The sequence below is a fragment of the Drosophila kikkawai genome, chromosome 3L (genome assembly GCF_030179895.1).
Source record: "Drosophila kikkawai strain 14028-0561.14 chromosome 3L, DkikHiC1v2, whole genome shotgun sequence".
NCBI lineage: Eukaryota > Metazoa > Arthropoda > Insecta > Diptera > Drosophilidae > Drosophila > Drosophila kikkawai.
This window is the reverse complement of record NC_091730.1, coordinates 21,453,639-21,471,658: the sequence shown is the minus strand read 5'-3', so window position 1 is coordinate 21,471,658 and position 18,020 is coordinate 21,453,639. Positions and strand designations below refer to the sequence as shown.

At 38.3% G+C, this 18,020-nt stretch overlaps 1 protein-coding gene across 6 annotated transcripts in view; it reads right to left on the bottom strand.

The window, feature by feature from the left end:
• Positions 1-5,877: 5,877 nt before the first annotated feature.
• Rbp6 (RNA-binding protein 6) overlaps positions 5,878-18,020 on the bottom strand; it is a 189,796-nt gene continuing 177,653 nt past the window's right edge. For 3 of the 6 annotated variants that reach the window (XM_017173055.3, XM_070285383.1, XM_017173058.3), the window contains 5 exons: positions 16,252-16,287; positions 16,105-16,188; positions 9,643-9,708; positions 9,075-9,316; positions 5,878-7,260 (listed from right to left, as the gene is read on the bottom strand). In XM_017173055.3, the coding sequence (XP_017028544.1) occupies positions 7,219-7,260; positions 9,075-9,316; positions 9,643-9,708; positions 16,105-16,188; positions 16,252-16,287 (470 nt within the window). In that variant the 3' untranslated portion in view covers positions 5,878-7,218. Of the gene's footprint in view, positions 7,261-8,518; positions 8,735-9,074; positions 9,317-9,642; positions 9,709-15,333; positions 15,712-16,104; positions 16,189-16,251; positions 16,288-18,020 lie in introns of those variants that run through there. The other 3 variants (XR_011444878.1, XM_070285382.1, XM_017173057.3) reach the window with 3 other exon arrangements.

Genomic DNA, 18,020 nt, shown 5'->3' with positions numbered 1-18,020 from the left:
ATTATTGAATTTAACTATATGTTTATTTGTTGTTCTTGGTTATATAACTATGTATATATATGTATATATATCATTTGGGTTTTATTTTCATATATATATATATATATGTATATACGGGCATATTTGCTGTCCTCAGAAGGACATTCTCCATCGGCCATTTAATATATATCTTCTTGTATATACCGCGAATTTTTCGTCTTGTTTGTTGTTTATTTTTTGTGGTTTTTATTTTTGCTTTTCACGTAGTAAATATACAAATTCGTTACCGGATTTCTTTATAGAAATGAAAAATGGTTTTATTAAATTCTCGTTATGCTTCTATTTATGTGTATGTGTCGTCCCCCTACCGCCGCCTGGTTGCGGTTTACTGGCTCCTGTTAATTATTATTATGTTTTTTACCTTGTATAGTTTGCTGTAAGTGTAGTACTGTACCAGTTTATGTTATGCTCGTAATTATATAGACCTTATGTACACACATTGGCAATCTCGCATTCCGCATCCAGCATCCATCATGAACCAACCTTTCATTCCACTCCACTCCATCCCTCATCGTCTCGTCCCAATGTGTCCGACTGATTTCGCATCCCATGCCACATCCTATGCCCTCAAATCTCACTTTCCCTCCCATCTGGCCTCACCTCCGTTCTATCTCTGGGTTAAAGTATTCGCACTGAAAGTGGCTGGAGCTATTCGCAGCCCCGTAGACAGTATGTATGTTTAATTGATTCTTGTCCTGCGCTCCTCTTAATTACTTTACTTACATAGTTAGAATACTTACAAACTGGACGCCCTGCTACGGCGCATTTTATAAATGTATCTTCATCGTCTTGTTGTCTGTCTTGTAGTTTCATATTCATCTTCCGCCTGCCTGCCTCTGCCTGGCTCCTCGCCCATTGACTTTTATGTGTATAAAGTATTAAAATGATTTCATCTTGCTTAACGCATTTACGCATCTTTCTTGTAAATACAATTTTAACGCCACTCACGCCGTTCACGCCTCATCGCATCATCGCGTCATCTCCTCAATTATGTATTATTTGTTTCGCTTTTGGTTTTCCTCATTTTCTTGTATATATTAATATATAATTTTCCATATAGTATAGTGTAAAATATATAAGAGATATTGTCAATATAGTAAAGGTGTTTTGTCAGCAGGAGTTCTGCCACTTCCGACTGACACATTCCTGGGGGGAATTTCTTACTTATAGCAAAAATAGTCAAGTGATCGTTCGTATGAAGGTTCTTTTGTATGTGATCTCCATCGTATATATGCGTGTGCCCGTGTCTGTGGCGTGTCTTAAGGGCTGTAGTTGTGGCTTTGTGGCTGGTGTGTAGAGTGTAGCGTGTGGGTGTGGGGTGAGTGTGGTGTATGTACACATGTCTATAAAAAAGAACCTAGGATAGAAATGTCTTGTGTAAGTAAAAGGATTGCTATCGTATAAAAGCACGTCAAAGTGTAGAAGGCCCACAAGTCGTATTGTGAATGGTTACTCTCATTATTTTTCCCACGTACCGGGCGCCATTTTGCGCCTCTCTACGCGCTTCTCAAAAAGGCCAAGTGGGCGGCTCATCTGTGTGGTTGCGGGTTTTTGTTGGTAAAAAGAAAGGATCTTCGTTCGTTAGCGCTAGATATTAGTTGTAAGTTGTATTTCATTAATCTTTATCGTTATCGTAATTGTAATCGTATTTGTTGATGTTGTTGCTATACTCATACACATAATAAGAACTGATATGTTTGTAAGTCAATAATAAGAGAAAAACGGAAAGCAATTCGTATATGTAACTACGTAACTCCGCCTTCTGGTGTGTCGCCAAATTTAAAACTATTTTACATTACACTTTATGTCTTTTCGTGCCGCGTTTGGTTGAAGGTTTTCCCCTCACTAAAAACCCCATTTTATATATATTTTTGTTTTGTTTGGCTTCGATCACCACCAATTGACTGAATTTTTGACCGAAAGTTTGCGTATGGCTTAGAGTATGGGTACATTATTTTTAAAAAATCGTTACGGCATACTTTTGGTTTTTATACACACACACAATTCTCCGATTCTCGATATAAAAAAGAGAGCTCACTTGTCGATTTCTATAAATTGTTCTCCTTGTTCGTGTTATATTTTTATTCCTTTGTTCAATTTAAAGCTTTTGCGCCTGCGCCGTCGAGCCTTCTCCTAGCTCCTCCCCGATCCTCGCTCTGACGGCGCCTCAGTAAAAAAATAATGAAAACTGTTTTTGTCTTTGTTCGTTTTTTCGTTTTTTTGGGTTTTTGTTTTTAAAAAATGTTCTTGTTGCTTGCTGTTCTTGCTGTCTTACATGTTGCTCTTCTGTGCTTTGCTGGTGTGAAGTTCTCTAATTGACTGAAATTGATTTTGTTACAAGGACGCATTGCTTGTTGCTTCGGTATTCTTTTAGCTGAAGTTGATCCGGTACACCAATAGTAGTTATAGCTTCCTTATAGAATACATAGAGAGCCCTACAAATCAGGCATGCAGGAAAGGAAAGCGCAGGCTCGCAACGATTGGCGTTGGCGGGGAAATTGGGAAAACAGCTGGGGAAAGACTCAACATTACACTTAAAGCTGCATCGATCGTCGACTTACAACGTTAACACGGACCCTGGGACCGAGCTCAGGTGGGGTCCCGAGATGGGCCCCGTTCTACGCCACAAATAATACGAGTTTCTAGTTGGAGACGAGTCTGGGCATAGCTAGCTGCCTGCGAAATGATTAGCTCGGCTTGGAAAAGTCCAGATCTGTCTTGGCTAATCGCTCTCTTTATAATATATATATTTTTTTATGCATGTATATATATTTACGTGTAGGTGTATATTTATATATTGGTGTATATTTTATGTATTCATTGGGGATGGCCTCAACTTCGGCCTCCGTTTCTCCTTGTTGCTGTTGTTCTTGTTGTTTTGAATTATTGCTTTTAGAACATGTCTTAAAAATATATTTTATATATATATGTATATGCCTTAGAAGTAGGTTTAATATATATATATATATATATATTATGCAAATATAACATGTTTGCCGTTGCTGCCCATTGCTCGCTTTCCCCGCTTTTAAAAATATCTGCCCCGCAGGGTAGGAGCCGCAGCTGGAATCTCCTCTTCCTCCCAAACGACCTTCGACCTGCTAAAGTAATGCCGGGCCGTTCAAACTCCCGGATATGCCAGACGACTGCCAGTGGTCTGATCTTTGTCTATCTAAAATGTCTTTCCGCTTTTCACTTAATTTGTTAGCTTTGTTTTTGATTATTCATAGGGGATGTGGTGTGGTGTGTGTGATGATGATCGCAAGCCGCGACCCTTGGAAAGTCTGAAATGATCTTTGTGGGGGGAACTGCAACACTTTAAACGTTAAATGTACTGTATGATACACTGCAACTTCCGTTTCCGTTTGCTTTACACATATACATATATCGTATAAGTTGTGTGTTGTTTTGGTTTTCGGTTTTCAGTTTTTGGTTTTTCGGTTTCCCTCGATTTCCCTCTCTACTTTATATGTATGTTTATGGGTAAGTTTGTTGGTCCGAGACTTGACGCGGCAAAGTCCTGGAGAGCGTTGGTTTGACAATTTGGCAAAAAAGTTATGAAAGGAACATTTTCACTGTTGTTTCGGCATTTGCTTTGCTTTTTTGTTTGTGTTTTTCACTGGCTTTTCTCGGCTTTCTGTTTTCTCTGCTTTCTATTTTCTTTCTCTATAGTTGTTAGCTCTTGTTTTTTTGTTTTGTTTTAGTTTTTTTACGTCGCCTAATGCAAAAAATTTCAGACAGACAAAAAGCGCCTCGTATTGTTGTTCTGTCAATTATAGAATATTTCGTTTTTCTCTGCTATTTTGGTATTCGGTTTTTTTGTTCTTGTGGCTTGTTGTTAGTTTTTTGTTTTTTTTTGGTTTTCATTTTGTTTTCCTTTACAATTTTCCCCCACTTGCTGTGTGTGTAACAAATGTCGTTTACTTATCTAGCTGATAGGTTTTTGTTTGGTTTGCTTTTCCAATAATTTAATACTCCATATAGTTGTATATAAATATATTTTTCTATTACGCCCCCCGATTGCATCGTCGTCATATTATCGTCATTATGCTCCTCCTCGTAATCCCCAAAATACATATGTCTAGTACATCCATCGTCCGGGCGATTCAGAGTCGCCGGACGGGGGAGCGACTAGAAAAAAATTAATTGCACATTGCGTGGCCTGCATATCGTCGGTTTTTCTTTGTTTTTCATTCAATTTCCAATTTCGTCCGCCAGCGAGCGGCATTTCCTTGATCCTTTTTACATGCTTTTGTTTACAGTTACAGTTAAATGTTCAAACATTGGCGATTTTGCGCGTTTGTTTTTTTTATAAATATTTTATTTACTTAAACGTAGTATATGTGTTGTATGTATAATAGTTCATTGTTATATTTGCATATGCTCTTACCACCTAATTTGTTTAAGTGTTTTTCTCTTTTTGATTTATCAGTAAGATCTGTGTCCTGTGTCCTGTGTCCTGTGTCCTGTCTGTATCTGTGTGAGTGTGTTTGTATCTCAAAAATGGTGTGTTCTTCTTACATTTGTAAAAGGGAGAGTTTTGTTTTTAGCCATTGTTTTGGGGTTTTCATTGTTTTTGTTTAGCAAATAAATTGATTTATGCCTCGAGTCATATAGAAATACACTCTCTCACTTAGCTCTCATTGTCATATTTAATGCTTTAACATATTTGTCTAACTATCCACTGTTTAATTAGCATTATTTACCATTTTGCTTTCAATGTGAACACAAAAGTTATAGGTTTTTTTTCCCTCTACATACATACATTTATTCCCCTGATTCGATAGAAATAATTAAGAAGAGAAGAACTTCAACATAGTTAATATAACAAATTGCCTTTGACTTTTGCTTTGCATTTGCGTTTCACATTTCACATTTGCTTCTCTATTCGTTTCTCTACTCTCCTCTTTTGTTGTTTACTTTGGCCAATAAAGGATTTGTTGTACTTCAAAATAAATTCATAAATATAATTGTAAGCACAATTTTGATTTGATTCACCCCCATCCCGGTCGAGAAATGAAACTAAACCAATCCAATTCAATACAGTTCAATTCAATTTTCCGAGAAAAACGCCAGGCTCTCTCGTCACCAGAGTACCTTTTTTCCATATATCGATTATCGTTGAAAGTACAATAATTTGTGGTTGTTGGTTTTTTTTGTTTGGTTTTGATTCAAGTAATTTCCCTTTTGTATATATTGCAGTTTTTACTTTATATGTATAAGAGTGTATATATGTATATATATATATATCGACTTTAACTTTAAAAGTTACAACTTAGATACGTTAAGAATAGCAATAATAATGGTAATAATAATTTGCATCTCATAATTCGCAATTAAATAATAACATTTTCGCTATTATTGCAACATTTTTTTGCCTTTTGTTTTTCAACTCTATCGTTTTATTAGTTATAATCCCCCCTTGTATTTTTTTTGTAGTTTTTTTTATGGTTTTTACTTTTTATACCCTTGCAGGGTATTATAATTTCAGTCAGAAGTTTGCAACGCAGTGAAGGAGACGTTTCCGACCCTATAAAGTATATATATTCTTGATCAGCATCAACAGCCGAGTCGATCTAGCCATGTCCGTCTGTCCGTCTGTCTGTCTGTCCGTCTGTCCGTCTGTCTGTCTGTCCGTCTGTCCGTCTGTCTGTCTGTCTGTTTCTACGCAAACTAGTCCCTCAGTTTTAAAGCTATCTTAATGAAACTTTGCATATAGTCTTCTATATGCTCTCACTGCTATATATGTCGGAACGGGCCGGATCGGACGACTATATCATATAGCTGCCATACAAATGTTCGATAAATTTTTAGAAAAAAAATTATAACTTAGCTGTTTTTCAACATATGTGCACTATTTTTTAGATATGACCATTTTATATTATTTCTGAATTTTGGTAAAAATTTTATGAAAATCGGACGACTATATCATATAGCTGCCATAGGAACGATCAGGAAATTAGTAGAAAAAAAATTATAACTTCGTTGTTTTTTAAACTATTTTTATCTACTCTGAGATATAAGCTTATTTTATTAGTTCCGAATTTTGGTATAAACTTTATGAAAATCGGACAACTATATCATATAGCTGCCATATAAACCGATCGGTAGGTGTAGGGCAAATGTAAAACTGGGAATGTAAAACTGTAACTCTCAAACTCTCAACATAATAAGTATAGGTAAAATGCAATGAAATAATATCTGCAAGGGTATACAAAATTCGGCGTGCCGAAGTTAGCTTCCTTTCTTGTTTTGAGTTTCGTTTGTTGGTTTTCTCATTACTTAAAAGTGGTTTGCCCCATGGTTACGCCCCTTTTCCCGGGTTGTCATCCGTTTGGGTGATGATGGGGTGGTGGTGGTTGGGCGGAGGCCTCCGAGCTTTTTTTTTGCTGTGTGAGCAGCCACGCCCACCGCCCATTCGCCGATGCCACTCCACTCCAGTTGGACGCACAGTTTCCGTTTAATTTGCATTTTAAACGATTTTTGCTGCACACGTTGCATCTTTCGGGGCCACGATGTTGTAGTTGTTGTAGTTGCTGTAGTTGCTCTTCTTCTTCTTGTTGTTCTTGTTGTTATTGTAGCGGTTGTTAAATTAAAATTAATTTTTTTTTGTTTGTGTTCGCTCGTAGTTTTCCTCATCTTTTTTTTTTTTTTGTTCTTGCTTCTTTTCTCTATGTGTTTGTGGGTGTTTCTTTCCTTTTTTTTTGGTTTTTGCCATGCGTTTATATGTACGTATTTTTTATATACGTTAATTAATTAATTAATTATAATGTGTGTGTGTGTGTGAGAGTGTTTGGTTTATTGTTTGTTGCTCTCGCAGTTGCTGTCTCTTAACGGATTTTCATTTTTGCCATGTGGAAATACACGTAATATGTAATACGTACTTTATTTGATTTATATTTATATATATATATATATATGTATATATATGCATGTATATATAATTTTAAATTATTTCTGTTTTTGTTGCGCTCTCTGTGGTTTGCAGCATTACAGTGTGTGTTGTGTGTGAGTGTAGACTGTGTGTGTATATCTGTCATTTGTTGCTAAAGTTGCTGTTGCATTTTGTTGCTCCTGTTGCTGGTTGTTGTTAAATATTGCTGCTGCTGCTGTTGTTGTTGCTTTTGTTGCTGCTGCTATTGTTGTTGTTGTTGTCATTGCGGTTGTCGGCGCCACCTTTTAATGGTATCCATTTGTAAATGCCGCAGGAATTAGTGGTCCCTGTAAATAAACGTTTCGTGGAGAACAAAACAAGCAAACACCAAAAATTATTCAAATAAAATGCAATTTTCTAGTTGCATATCTACGCACACACACATATATGTATGTAAATATATAAATATATTAATATATTTATGTATAGGAAAGTAAACATTTAGAGGTATACAGATATGTATATATATTGAATATATAGAGATAGAAGTGACAAGATAGAGTTTGAAAAACTTTAAGATTTATTTGATCGATTTCTAAAATAAATAATGAAGAACAAAGAAATTTTCACACAAAATGTTGGCTAGGTTTGATAAAGGATAATTCCAATTTTACCTGTGCTTTAGAAGTAGGTTTTCTTTAAAAAATGTATCTAAAAGCCATCTTATGCCAAAGACAAACATAAATATTTTTCAAGAGAAAGAAAACTGGCTTTAGATGCGGATTTGGTAGAAAGCCCCTTCTCCTTCATCTGTATAAAATGCTTACTTTAACTTCTTAATGAAACTTTGAACATTTTCGTTAATCGCAAAGTTATGAAGAAAAAAGTTTTGTTAACAGTGCGTATGAGTGATTTTTACCTTTGGGACAACCGTGCGTATTAGTATTGTAATTTAAATATTAAATTAATTTGATATATTTTGGAAATTTAAAAGCCTTTGCTTGCAGTTTAAGTTGTATTTTTAACAGTTTTCAACTAATAATACTTTTTTTTAATAATCCTGAAGGAAATTCGAACTTAAAAATTGCAATTATTTTACGTTAAATCAAATAGAATTTCAATACGAATTTCCTGTTTTAAGTTTCCTCATTTGAAAAACAATTAACTTTCAAAAATAAAATATATATTTATACTCTGCTGTAGACGATAAAAAATGCATTAAATGCAAATTGTTTTGTCTCATGTCCTTTATCAAACCTCGCCGACAGCCATGGATAATAAATAAGTTTCGATATGATTTATTTTAGTTTGCAGCGAGGCATAGGAGGAATATTGAAATATTGTAGTATTGAAATATTCATATAATACATATTTGGTGTATACAATTTAAATAAATAATAAATGGTTTAATTGAAACGGCCTAGAAAACTGTGCTTGTGACGTGCATACATATTTTTACGTTTATTATTTTTTGATCATAATAATTATTTTTGTTTTTGGTTTTTTATCGACTAGTTGTAGTTAAAAAGAATTTGATTGTTAATAATTGAAATTGTTTAGTTGAAAAAAGAAGAGAACACGCTGTAGTTTTGTTGGTGTGCCTACCTTGTGCAACTGCGTTTGTTTTATACTCTTATTACTTTTGTTTGCTTTCGTTTATATTTATTTTATTTGTATTTTCTTCATATATATTTTGTTCGATTTAAATATATAATGGGTTTCTTTCTTTTTACTTTTGCTTTTTTTTGTTCTTTTGCATTTTTATATTTTTGGGTTATCAGTCTTTTATATATTAGCCATCGCAAAGTTCAACGAATAAATCTGTACGAAATGAAAGAGAAATACATACAATATATAGAAGGATAACGCAATAGTTTAGCTCTACATCGGCAGTCTCTCCTTATCATTATCATAATCACTACTGAGAATGAGTGTGTGTGTGGGGTGTGTGGTGTATGAGTCCTACGAGCGTTCCAAGCGGAGGGCTCGCAACCGAACCGAACCGAACCGAACCGCTGATCTCTCATGTGGGTGTTGCTCTATCTTAAAGGCTAGCCTCCGTCTAGCCAGGCTCCAGGATCGCTTGGCGGTCTGGTCTGGATCCTGGGACCTGGCTGGATGCGGGATCTAAATGCGAGGGATCGCAGAGTGGCACACTTACCGGGCTGTAGTTCAATGGGGCGCGGCTGACGGCGATGGGGAAGCCGGACGGCTGCGGACTGGTGGCCTGCACATAGCCCACATTATCGGCGGCCGCCGAGCTGTACATGTCGATGGTCGGGCCGGGCGAGTTGGTCGAGGGGAATCCCTGCCGGGTGGCCGTGGTGGCGGCGGCGGCATGTGGGGATGCCGAAGGACCAAAGCTGTGGGCGGCCGCAGCTGCCGCCTGATAGTTGTTCATCACTGCAAAAAGAGAGAGATAAATATAAATGTTATATAGGTTTTTTCCTTGTTTGAGAAAACTTGTCAAATATTTGATAAAAGAGGAAAATGTCAACAGTGCGTATGAGTGATTTGTAGACAGCAATATCTTGAGACAACAGTGCGTATGAGTGTTGTTATTTAAATACTAAATTAAGACAAATGTAGTTGAGTTGGTTATGTTTTTTTGAAATTTAAAAGTCTACAAACAACACACTATAAAATGCTTTAAACAAACACAACTTTAGCTTCTACTGAAATTGAATATAAAACTGGTAGAACTGAAATTGAATATTGAGGTCACTCACCTGACAGCGCCTGGGTCAGCAGCGGGGTATTGTTGTTGGGTGTCAGCTGCCCGTTGGTTAGATCAACTGTAAGTGGCAAAAAGAGGGCAACATAGTGGTCATTAGTGGGTGCGGGTCTCTCTCTGGTGGCGGCGGATCATCGCTAGGCGATTGGAAAAAGTCGTTAAAGTCGGCCACAGACTACAATAGATACATATATATGTGTAGGCGGTGGCCGCGACACTCAAGAGTATACGAAACGTAATCAAGGCTGAGCTCTAGGGGTACGAAAGGAGTTGGGGATCGAGTATATATATATATTTATAAATAGGTGGGTATGGAGTGAGAGAGAGTATTCGAGTATGCGATTGTTATACATGTGGGGCTATAGCTCCGCTATATCGGTGTGCCGAGGAAGCAAACAATCAAAAGCGAAAGTAAACAACTCTAACTAGTCCCGGGACACAACTACGATGCCAAACGCAAACACAAAAGACGAACCAAAACAGCGAAAGGAAGTACGTACAGATACATATACAATATATATGGGGGTGGAGGGCTATATGGGCCAGAAAGGAAAAAGGGAAAGGGGAGGCGCTAACTGGAACGCAGGTTATGAAAACACAAAGTGCTGCTCGGTTATTAAACGAGCTTTGGGCTGGGGATGTTGACGCTACAATGACAAAACAAAGCCAAAGCCAAACTAAACCAAACCAAACCAAACCGAACCGAACCGAAGTGAACCAAACCAATCCCAGAACCCATCCAAACTCAGTTACTATGCTTGGTTTGCCCCAGCGTTGTGCACTTTCCTTTGGGCGCCATTCTCCCCGTGCATTTTCCCCCCAGTTTCATCCATTTTTCCCTTTTTGCCCCGTTATCATTGTTATCGTTTTTTTTTTGTAGCTGTTTTCCCTTGTTATGGTCACAGCTGCTGCAGCAAGTAAAAATACGCCAGCGCCAATATTGAAATGACAACAGAATGCGAATACGAATCCGAATCCGAACAAAAAAAGGGGTAACGGGTTATGGCAGCAAAGGATTGAGCAGGACTCTGGCTCTGCTGGAATGCGGTGGGCGGAAACGTAGCAGTTGCATTTCCTGCGGAAACACAAAAATTGATGTAACGTAACGTGACGTAACGTAACGAGGCATGTCCCTGGCACTAGTACCACCCATCACCCATCAAACCAACGACCTTCGTCATAGCCGTTGTGCGTTTTATGGCGCCAATCAACTTTGGCTTACGTTTAGTTTACGTTTTTGTGCGAAATCCCGGTGCGCCATGTTGTTTTCATTAGTGTGCCGGGAAACTCTGGGAACTCAGATACAAAGAAGCGCGTAAAAGCAGCAGCAGCAGCAGTACTAACGGTTGCTTTTGTAAATAAATAACTTATTTAGCCGGGGTTTTTCGGTCTGCCATTGCATGAAATGCGTTTCCGCCCGGGTCTGGTTTCTGTGATATCGGGTAAGGTCGGGATTTGGCATTACTGTTGGACTCGAATGGGGTCGAGTTTGGTGTTTTGTGCTGGCAAAATGGCAATTGTCAGTCTTGCGGTTGCGGAAAAACAACTGTTCCCAGCTGTTGTCGTCGGAGCTCCTGCCATAAAGGGTTCAATTGAGACACTTCAACAAACAGAATCGGTCAACGAAAGAGACATTTACATGATCGGGGGGCTACACAGTTTATAAAAATAGGTTTGGGTTATACATGTTTTTTTAGGCTTACAGTTTACTACTAATGAGTGTGTGTGTGTTTGGGTTACATGTTGGCATTTTTTTTAACACTATTTCGAGCTACTTTTTCTGCCGCTCTTCTCATATATAGTTGAGCTAATTTGTTGTTAGTCTGGATTTGTGTGTGTGTGTGTGAAATTATACTAAACACAAGGTTTTATTCAAAACTGAAGAAGAACACTACACATAAATATACATATATATGGTTGTTATTTGTTCAACTACAACTGGCGCAGCCAGTTTACATTGGTTTTATATCGCTCTTTGCTAAACTTTTTCTATCAACTAACAGTTTACATACAGTTAATAATCGTAAAATGTGGAAAATCTGTTCGGATATGGAGCCAAAAACGGTTATAGGTTCGATAAAAAGATGAATAAATACGTATATAAAGAGATTATAATGCTTGTATTGGAACTATAAGACGACCATTAGCTGACCTTGTTGAGGAGTGTGCTTGAGTAGCTGTTGTTCTCGTTTCTGGCATCTCTGTAGTTGTTGATTCTCCTCCTTCCCTCCCTTGGCTGGAGTCTTCTCCGTCGTTGTTGTCCTTGCCAAGTTGCTGTCACAATATTACGCATACGCCCCGATGGCCACTTTGTCACTCTTGGAGCCGTCAGTTCCATTCGAATCGCAAAACGCTAATAATACGACAGCTAAGAAGCAGAGAGGCTGAAAGGCCCTAGGCCGGAGGCCAGAGAAAGGATAGACTTTGGTTTCGGCTTTGCGTCCGCATTTATTTTTATTTATTTTAAGTTTTTCTTTTTGTGCATTTATTTAGTTAATAACTTTTCATTTTCCATTTTCTGTTTGATGCGTTTCTGCGCAAGCGATTTCAATTCTGCGTTTGGCAAATGGGTTTCTTGTTCTCGTTTGAAGCGTTTTCTTATAAATCACAGTATATACGTGTAAAATACATATAGGTATGAGCGTGTGTGTGTCTATATAGGTTTTTATTTGTATGTAAATAACTCGCAAGCGGTTTGTTTTTTATTTTGTCAATTTAAATAGTTGCAAATACCTCGAAGCAGTTCCTCCCAAAGTGGCGATAATTGCATTTCAATTAACTAAGTAACAGCTTATCCATTTATAGAGTTATTGATCTTAGTTCCTTTGATAGGTTCGAGATTCCTTCGTGTGTGTGTGTCTGTGTGTGTTTAAATAGCTAAGTGTGTGGGCAAGAGGGACTTATAGTTACGCATCGAATGGAGGGGACATAGAAAAATTGCATTTTTCATCAACTTAAAGAGATTTGTTTTCATTTCGCTGTCGCTTTTCTTGACTTTTCCTTGCTTTTCTTTTAAGTTTGCTCTTCGAAAATGGATGGACATTAATATTGTATTTTTCGTTATTGTACAAATCAAATCGAGTCTCGCCTCGCATATAAAATGGATACTCAATAACTTAGCTTGTAAACGTCGTATATTAAATATGTGTATATATATAAATATTCATGTATAGTAGGTATAATATAGGTATATATCGTAATGTCTATGTATGCAGTTTAAATAGAAATGTCAAAAAATTTCGCTCGTTTTTTGTTCTTTACTTTTTTTTGGTTGGCCATTTTGGAATTCTTGCGATGCACCGATGAAGGAAGGAATTTATATGCATATAGAGTAAAGGCTTCAAAACGTATATATATGCGGGCCAAATGTGGTTTTTGCTAATATAGTATATATATATAATATAAAACAGCTACGGATAATGGGCAAATCTACTAATTAATGAACTTTAGCTATGGCAAAAATCTCTGCACGTTTGCTAATTATCTAAAAACTCATGGGACCCACCGACCAACAGCAGCAGCAGCAGCAGCAACAAATGGCAAAGAAAAAACTGGCAAAATTCCATACATAATGCGCGGCAAATTAATTAAAGGATAATAATGGCACTACATGTGACAGGCCTGCTAAAATTTGTTGTTATCTAAATGTTTTTCCATGTGCAGTTGCCAGTTGCCAGTTCCCGTTGCTGCTGTTGCTGTTGCTGCTGCTGTCGTTGTTGTGGGTAGCAACTAATTTATGCATACAGGGACTACAAATGAAATTTGCATTTAAATGCTACGCAAAATAGTTTTATAAATAATAGATGTGCGTCCCTGAAACCGGGATACAAATGGGTCCAGGTCAGGGTGCAAAAAGCCAGATACAGTATACTTTCGAGTGGGTGAAAAGTTAAGTGAAGTGGCGTAAAGTGAAGTGAACTGAAGTGAAGTGAGTGGGGACGACTGTATGAAGATCGAGTATAGTTCGCTACATATATTAATTCGTTACACAAAGTGTCACATGTCTAATTGGGCTTCTAGAGAGACGTGTTTGTGTTGGTGTGATTATATAGGCGCTTGGCTGTTGCGGGGTGATTATGCTGGCCTAGTTCTAGACGACTCTAACTGGTTACGGGTGCTCTAGCCGCTCTAGCTCTATGAATACGCAATTATAGGTACTTTATTATACGTTTTGGGATGCCTCTAGTCACTACTTAGGGTTTCCGGCTAATACTGCTGCGGTAATTGGTTAACTGCTCCAACAATATATACTTATATATGGGGTATACTTCTTAGGGAGTCGCGTCTAGTACGTAAGTTCTGTTTGTGTGTGTTGTCCGGCTATATGGGCTAAGAGTGTGTGTGTGTGTGTATCTATGTTTTGGGTGTCCAAGTTACATTTTCTATGTAGTTCTTTTCAAATCGAGTCTCTCGTTAGTTCTTCGCCCGCCACTTGGTGTTCTCTTGTGGTTGCTGTTTACTGTTGTAGTGGTTACCATTTACCGTAGATACAGGCTACACTAAGCTGTACCTACTTGTCACCGTTCACATGATTACTTGACACACAGAAAGGGGGCGACTCTGGGTCTCACAGTCTCATTGCGAGTCGGGGGAGTCGAGTCGTGGGTCACTCTCAATCTTCACTCAATCAGACTTGGTTCTTGGTCTTGGTCTCTCGCCTAGAAATTTATGTTGCCCAGAAACTGCGATTTGATGGCCGCGGATCGGGCCGTCAGTGCCGTGGCCAGTGGCAAGGTCAGCGCCTGTTGGTGGTATGCCGACTGGGCGTGGCCAGCGGCGGCACCGGAGGGGGCCGCAGCAGCAGAGGCGGCGCCATTCGGTTGGGCCACTCTGCTGCGGCCCGGGGCAGCGCTACAAGCGGTCCCATAACTTCGACCGATGCCGCAAATTGTCAAGCCTACAAAATCATACGAGATACAAGATATAGATGAACAGAGAGAGAGAGAGAGAGAGATAGATAGAGAGAAAGAGTCAGAGAGCGAGATGGAGAGAAGGGGTCAAAACAGTTTTTAGGCACAGCCTCTGCATGCTAGAGCTGCAAAACTATCGGTTTAAAGAAGCTCTGAATTTCAGTTTTTGAAATCAAAATACTATAGTTCTAAATGTAGTTTTAAATTTAAGATATAAAATATAAAGGTTATGGGTAAATAATTTAAGTCTTTCTTAAGTCGAGCTAGAAATATAATCGCTTTAAGTTCAATTTTCCATTTCATATATCGAACAATTAGGTAATTCTCAAGCTCTAGTTGCAATAGGTACCCTACAGGTACCCTACAAATGTACCAAAATTATGTTAAATGTATTAAAACTAATTATAAACATTTTATAAAAACTTCTTATGAGAATTTTGAGGTCCTAAACATGAATTTGTATTATTTCAGATTTTACTTTTAGAGTATAAATGAATAAAATAAAACTGGATAATAAATTTCGATATATTATCGATGAATATTATAAAAACCAAATATATAATTGGTAAATTGGTATAAAACCTTTCCAAACGTTACCCATCAGTTTAAGTTTTATATCGTAATTCGAGTTAAATTAGTAAAGGAACTTTAATCTTAAATTTTGTTTGATAACTGCCTCGATTGCAGTACAGGTCTATCGATTTTTTCGATTAATATCCCGATTGTTGTACAGCTCTAGCTCACACAGAGGGAAAGGTATTTATTGACATCAGCTAAAAGCCCTAGTAGCCAGTGTGTTGGGTTTTGTGGGATCTCTCAGTGTGTTGTTCAGTGGTGGACAAATGATAAACTCAAGGCCAAGCTTTAAGGGAAATATCAGCTGGATGCGCAGGACACAATTCTAGAGGGGGTTCTATATGTCATGTGGCGCTGTGAGTGTCTTCAATTGGTTCTCCGATCTTTTCAGCTACATTGTGCATTGATATGACGAACGCTTTTTTTTGCTCTTTCTTTTTATTTAGAAAACAGTGATTTATTTGATTTAATTCAGTAATGAGTAATACTCGATAAATAGTCATTGGGGGCCGCCATGTCCTAGGTCATGTAGTCGCCAATCAGTATCCGATTCTCCGGCACTACGCCCATCACACCCGCTGCAAAGCAAATACAAATACAAAAGAATAAAGAGTGATCAAAGCAAAACTAAGGGGAGACATGGATGTTTTGTGGCTGTAGTTCGGTTCGAATATATAGAACATCGAGGGCAGACGACGAGCTAGCTGGGTTAGTAATGCTAATGCGGGTTATCGCAGTGTAAAATATGGCCTTTCGTCATATCAAGTGGCACACAGATTCGGTTGGGGGGGCTTTCATGTGGCAGATGTGTGTGTGTTTTATGGTTGGTTTTAGTCACGGGGTTGCTTCTTCACACTCTCACTCACATACAAGTAATGAACAGGGGCTGAGCAGGTGTGATTCTGTGTGTGCGCTGTGCAAGGTTCAGGTGTGTCTAAGCGTGTGGATACATGGGTATTTGTTGGACTTACCAGTTGGATAGGGCAGTCCAAAGCTGGGATAGCCCGAGTAGCCGCGACCAGCAGCGTAGGCAGCATAGGCTGCTGCCGGAAAACCTATTTAAAAGAATGTTAATTATTTAATAGAATATACTTATAGAGGATATATGTAGCTCTCACCTTCGGGCAATGTCCCCAGTCCCCACATGATGTTATCTAGAGGAGTCGCATATAAGAAACGAGAGAGAGAGCACAGAAAAGAAAGGCAAAAACAGATAATTACTGGCATTCTCACACGATTTTATCAGAGCTAATATTGAATTCAAAACAAAAGAGTATCGAGATTATATCAGGACTAGTTGTTATAGAGTGTAAATATGGATTGACTGATTTACTATACGTATTCGATCGACTCGTGTGTACTTAGAGTTCTAATTAAGTGTGTCAACTAAGGAACTGCCGACCCCAGATCGATCGTTCCGCTATATACTACTCTTATATATAGTTGTATATGTTTTCTGAGTTCTAAGAAATGTTTTGCGACTGCTCGACTCTTTTTCCAGTGCGCAACTAAGGGGGATATAGATATCTCCCGATTCGTTTTCCATTTCTGCATTAACAGCCTTGATCTGAGCTATGTTTATATAGAGTTATATATATGTAGAGTTACATTGGTTCGATATACCGCAGATATGACACAATTCTAAACACTTATTAGATATGTAGATCTAAGACATTTAGTTTCTATTCTATGATTATAAATTTGAAATTTTCTGCTAATTATAATTGTTATATGTTATATCGGGCGGGGGCAATTCTAAGGGCCTGCCGTTGTGCATTTCTACAAAAATGCCCCATGTCTGCAGACCATTGCCCCGCGCCCGAAAAGCTAAGGTATTAGGAAAATTTGGTAAAGGAAATAATAGAAAATATTATTGAAACTAAACACGCACAATTGGCAAAAACTATAAGTATATGTGGGCTAGTTAAACACTACAACTCAAGGGGGTAGAATATAGAGGAGGGTTGACAGCTATTAGATGTTAGTTAAGAAATTTTTGTTTAAATTTTGCATCGGCCTCTCGAGTGACTTCCGGTTTCTCAGTGAAGTTCCTTAGCTAGTTCCTTCATTCGTTCCTTCATTCGTTCCTTCATTCGTTCGTTCATTCGTGACATCGAAGGGCGGCTGGTGGCGGCTCGTTTCCTGTCTTGTGTCTTCTTCCGATTGTTGCAACTTAGGCTAATGTTACAATGGATTTAACTAGGAGTTGAATTTGCGTTTGATTCGAATTTGAATTTGAGTTAGAGTTTGAATTTGAGCGCTTAATGCGCTTATCGTAATGCAATAGATGCGTGTATATGTGGTTGTTTATGCATGTATAATAAATAGCTAGTTTCGAGTTTAGTCAAATATTAATGGCTATGGCAAACAATATATGTGTGTGTGCGGACACAAGGAGATGACGGATGGCCGGGGGAGTTGCCTCCTATTACCAGTCGGTCCGGCCATCAGCTGTCTGAGCCGTAATTTGGCCGGGTCCCTGTAATTGGCCCGAATGCACACTGCACAGAGCACACTGCACATCCATTATCCATGATCCATTTCGGAAAATTACACTCGGACAGCTGTCCGGCCGATGGCTTCGATGGCATCTGCCCAGCCGGCCCGGCTCGAGTCATCAATTTTTCAAACTAACTCGGTTACACACACCGCCAATGCCTACTTGAATAAGAGTGTATACTTTCTAATACCTTAAGGGGCCGTCCTTCCGTCCGGCCTCCGCTGGCCTTTTCTTAATCCAACTTAATCGCTAATTCGATACATTTGCTAGGATTGAATTCGATTCGGTTAAATGCTCGCTTTTGGCTTTGGGGCTAGATAAATACACTTTTAGAAAGAGCTATTGATATGAGTGGTACGTATTAGTAAGTATAATAAGAAATGTTCG